General features: G+C 42.9%; 1 protein-coding gene across 1 annotated transcript; it reads right to left on the bottom strand.

The window, feature by feature from the left end:
• Window positions 1-249: 249 nt before the first annotated feature.
• Window positions 250-1,240, bottom strand: MELLADRAFT_39963 (uncharacterized protein; the record flags this gene model as incomplete). Its single annotated transcript, XM_007416669.1, has 2 exons — window positions 250-890; window positions 952-1,240. The coding sequence occupies 2 exons, from the start codon at window positions 1,238-1,240 to the stop codon at window positions 250-252; spliced, it is 930 nt and encodes a 309-aa protein (XP_007416731.1).
• Window positions 1,241-2,736: the final 1,496 nt, after the last annotated feature.

Here is a 2,736-nt window from a genome sequence, read left to right as displayed (position 1 = left end):
ACCCTTGATATAAATCAGCTTTAATGGTCTTTTGATTGTTCTTATACCACCGCAGCCGGCTTCTTTCAACACATAGGTAGAGGTCTACAATCAATTGCTGCGTCAGTCTTCGTCCATGAAGAAAAGGGGAAAATTGTCTATTCCTCTCATATAGGAGATACGCGCCCCATTCGAGATTCGTAACTTTGAAATCATCTCGTTTCCCTAAGCCAGACTCGTCAGTTTCAGAAAAGGTAACACAGGCATATTCTACAACTCACTTTTGTTGTTTTGTTTCACAGTAGGTGAAACATAATCATCATCCCACTGCTGCGACCCAAAAGGTAACATGAGTGGATACCGAAGAGGTAAGTAACCAGTACTTAAATCCGTAATGTGCTTTAGCTTATTATTCTTTCGATGGAGGATAATGTGTCGGGGCTTATCGTCTAAATTTTCAGATGATTCGACGATTGCAGCGACATCTTGAGGTCGGGGTTTGTTATAAGTTTTCACTTCTCTTTTCCCCGGAGGTAAGGTCTTGAGCATGATTCGGAGTGAGGGCCTCGACTCTAGGACGGTGGCCGAAGATTTTAGAAACTCAGCATAGGGGTTCACGTCATTCAGGACATTTTGAAGTTCGAGCATTATCTCCTTCGATAAATTATTTTTTTTGAAATGTCCTAGCCTTACGTCAACCTCCCCTTCGCCTCCATCTCCCACGACGTATATCTGTGCAAAGGAAGGAATTTTCTTCGCGGCTGGTAAAGCGGATCCGATTCGATGCGCCAATTGTCCTGATACCCGGAACGTGTTGATCCCCTTTTGGCCTGCGACGGATTGGTCTACTTTCACACCAAGAGATGTGAATGATAACGTGTTATTGTAGTGAGTGATATTGTCCTGAAATTCTTTCGCATCTACACGTGGTTGTCAGAACAATTCTCGACGACAGGCCGATCAAACGCTTACCTTTGTCTTCTCCAGTGTACAATTTCAAGAGACTATCAGGGAGCGTAGGTCCCTCGAATTCCCCCCAAGGCAAAGTTACCGAACCCTGCTGGCAACAATTCGAATAAGTTTCTTCTTGATGTTTTGATTTAAGTTTAGTCCTTTCTTCCCCCCATCTCAAAGCACCACAATGTTGACATTCATGGTTCTGTTCCCCGAGTCGATATGGGAGATCTTGGAATTTTCCTAAAATTGTGGCTTGATTGTTCTCGTTGCTGGCCCTGCACACAACTTTCTTATTCGAAGCCATGCCTGAATTCTCAAAAAAGATCGATGGATATCAATTCGAGGAGATGCTGGTGTCACTTATGGAGAATTACGGTTGCAAACTGTCTGGAATCGGTTACAAATGTTGAACCCGAACACACTCGGTCGAGAGATTTGGTTAAGTTGAAAAAGGTTGGAGGCTTGGAAGAAGTTTTGCTAGAATTGAGCGATTAAAGGTAAAAGTGAGGGTTTCGATATTTGGTACCTTCAGTTGTGACGGTTTCAAACGTCCACCCGGGGGTTATATGCATCGGAAGTGTACCATCGATGCATTTCAATTTCATAAGTAGAGCTTTTGAAAAGCATTCGTATCATTACGCCACGACGTGAAAAGCACACGGAATCTTTCGCAATCGGGTGCTTTCCCATCTGTGATAGAAAGATCTTCCGGTCAAGCTCGATCAGGAATGTTTACCACCTTCGTACGTCGCTAACTTGAAAGCTATATCTCATCAACACCCAAATCGAAACGAAACGCACCGAAATATAGGGATATTTCGTTTCGTTGAGATTGGACCGCAACGCAATCAAGCGAAATCGCAATCTGAACCGAAACACTCAAATTCACCTTAGGGTTTCGGTGCGTTAGATAAATCGCAATTCGAAACGAAATCGAACCAAAACCGCAATTTATTTCGGTTTTCACAGGGACAAACAGGTAACAAAGGAGAGGAGAAACATATGTATTAGGGGTAGCATTTGGAGAGGAGGAGAAACATACATTAGGGGTTATAGTTGTAGAATTGAAGTAATGAATGAAATAAAATTTATCAGGATAGTTTTGGTGAGCCGAACGAAGAAAGAAACAAAAAAATCACAGTTTTTGAAAGTGATCGAATGATAAAACATGAGAGTGTCAAGTCTTCTTGAGCCTCTTTGACACTTTCTTTTCTTTGGCCTTTTTAATCTCTGCTACAGCTTCTCTGTAACCTTCCGGGACTTCAATACCCTGACTAAGCCATTGATGGCACCCAACAGCGCGCTCGATCGTTTGTGGGGCCAGTCCTCGGTCCGCGCTGGCAATCCTTCCAGCTGCTGAGAACGTGCGTTCACATGCACATGAGGTAGCAGTACATGCCAAATAGTTCCGAGCTACTCGGCTGACAATCGGATATAACTTATGGTTTTCCTATGGAACACGGTGAGAAAAGACTGTTAAATGAGTTGAACTAAAGACAGATTCTGAGGTGATTCATTTACCTTCCACCATAAAAGAGGCAAGACTCCTTTGTTAGCAATGCATTTCTTGTCTAAATACTGTTTCAATTCTATATCGGTGTCAGTTGTATTTTCATCATCTGAACCATCGCTGAAATCATCGAGGTAATCTTCTGAAGTTGAAGGAGCGGAAGGAGTTGTTTTTGATGCTGATGTGCTCTTGGTGCTTGGCCTAGAAGCCAATTCGAGTTTGTATGCAGCTTCGACAAGCTCACGAACCCTTGGAACGTGGTCAGAAAAGAATTTGTGAAAGAATGTAGT

This window comes from Melampsora larici-populina (genome assembly GCF_000204055.1).
Source record: "Melampsora larici-populina 98AG31 unplaced genomic scaffold MELLAscaffold_63, whole genome shotgun sequence".
Classification (NCBI taxonomy): Eukaryota; Fungi; Basidiomycota; class Pucciniomycetes; order Pucciniales; family Melampsoraceae; genus Melampsora; species Melampsora laricis-populina.
Note: the sequence above shows the minus strand (reverse complement) of the source record. Positions and strands in the feature narration are given on the sequence as shown.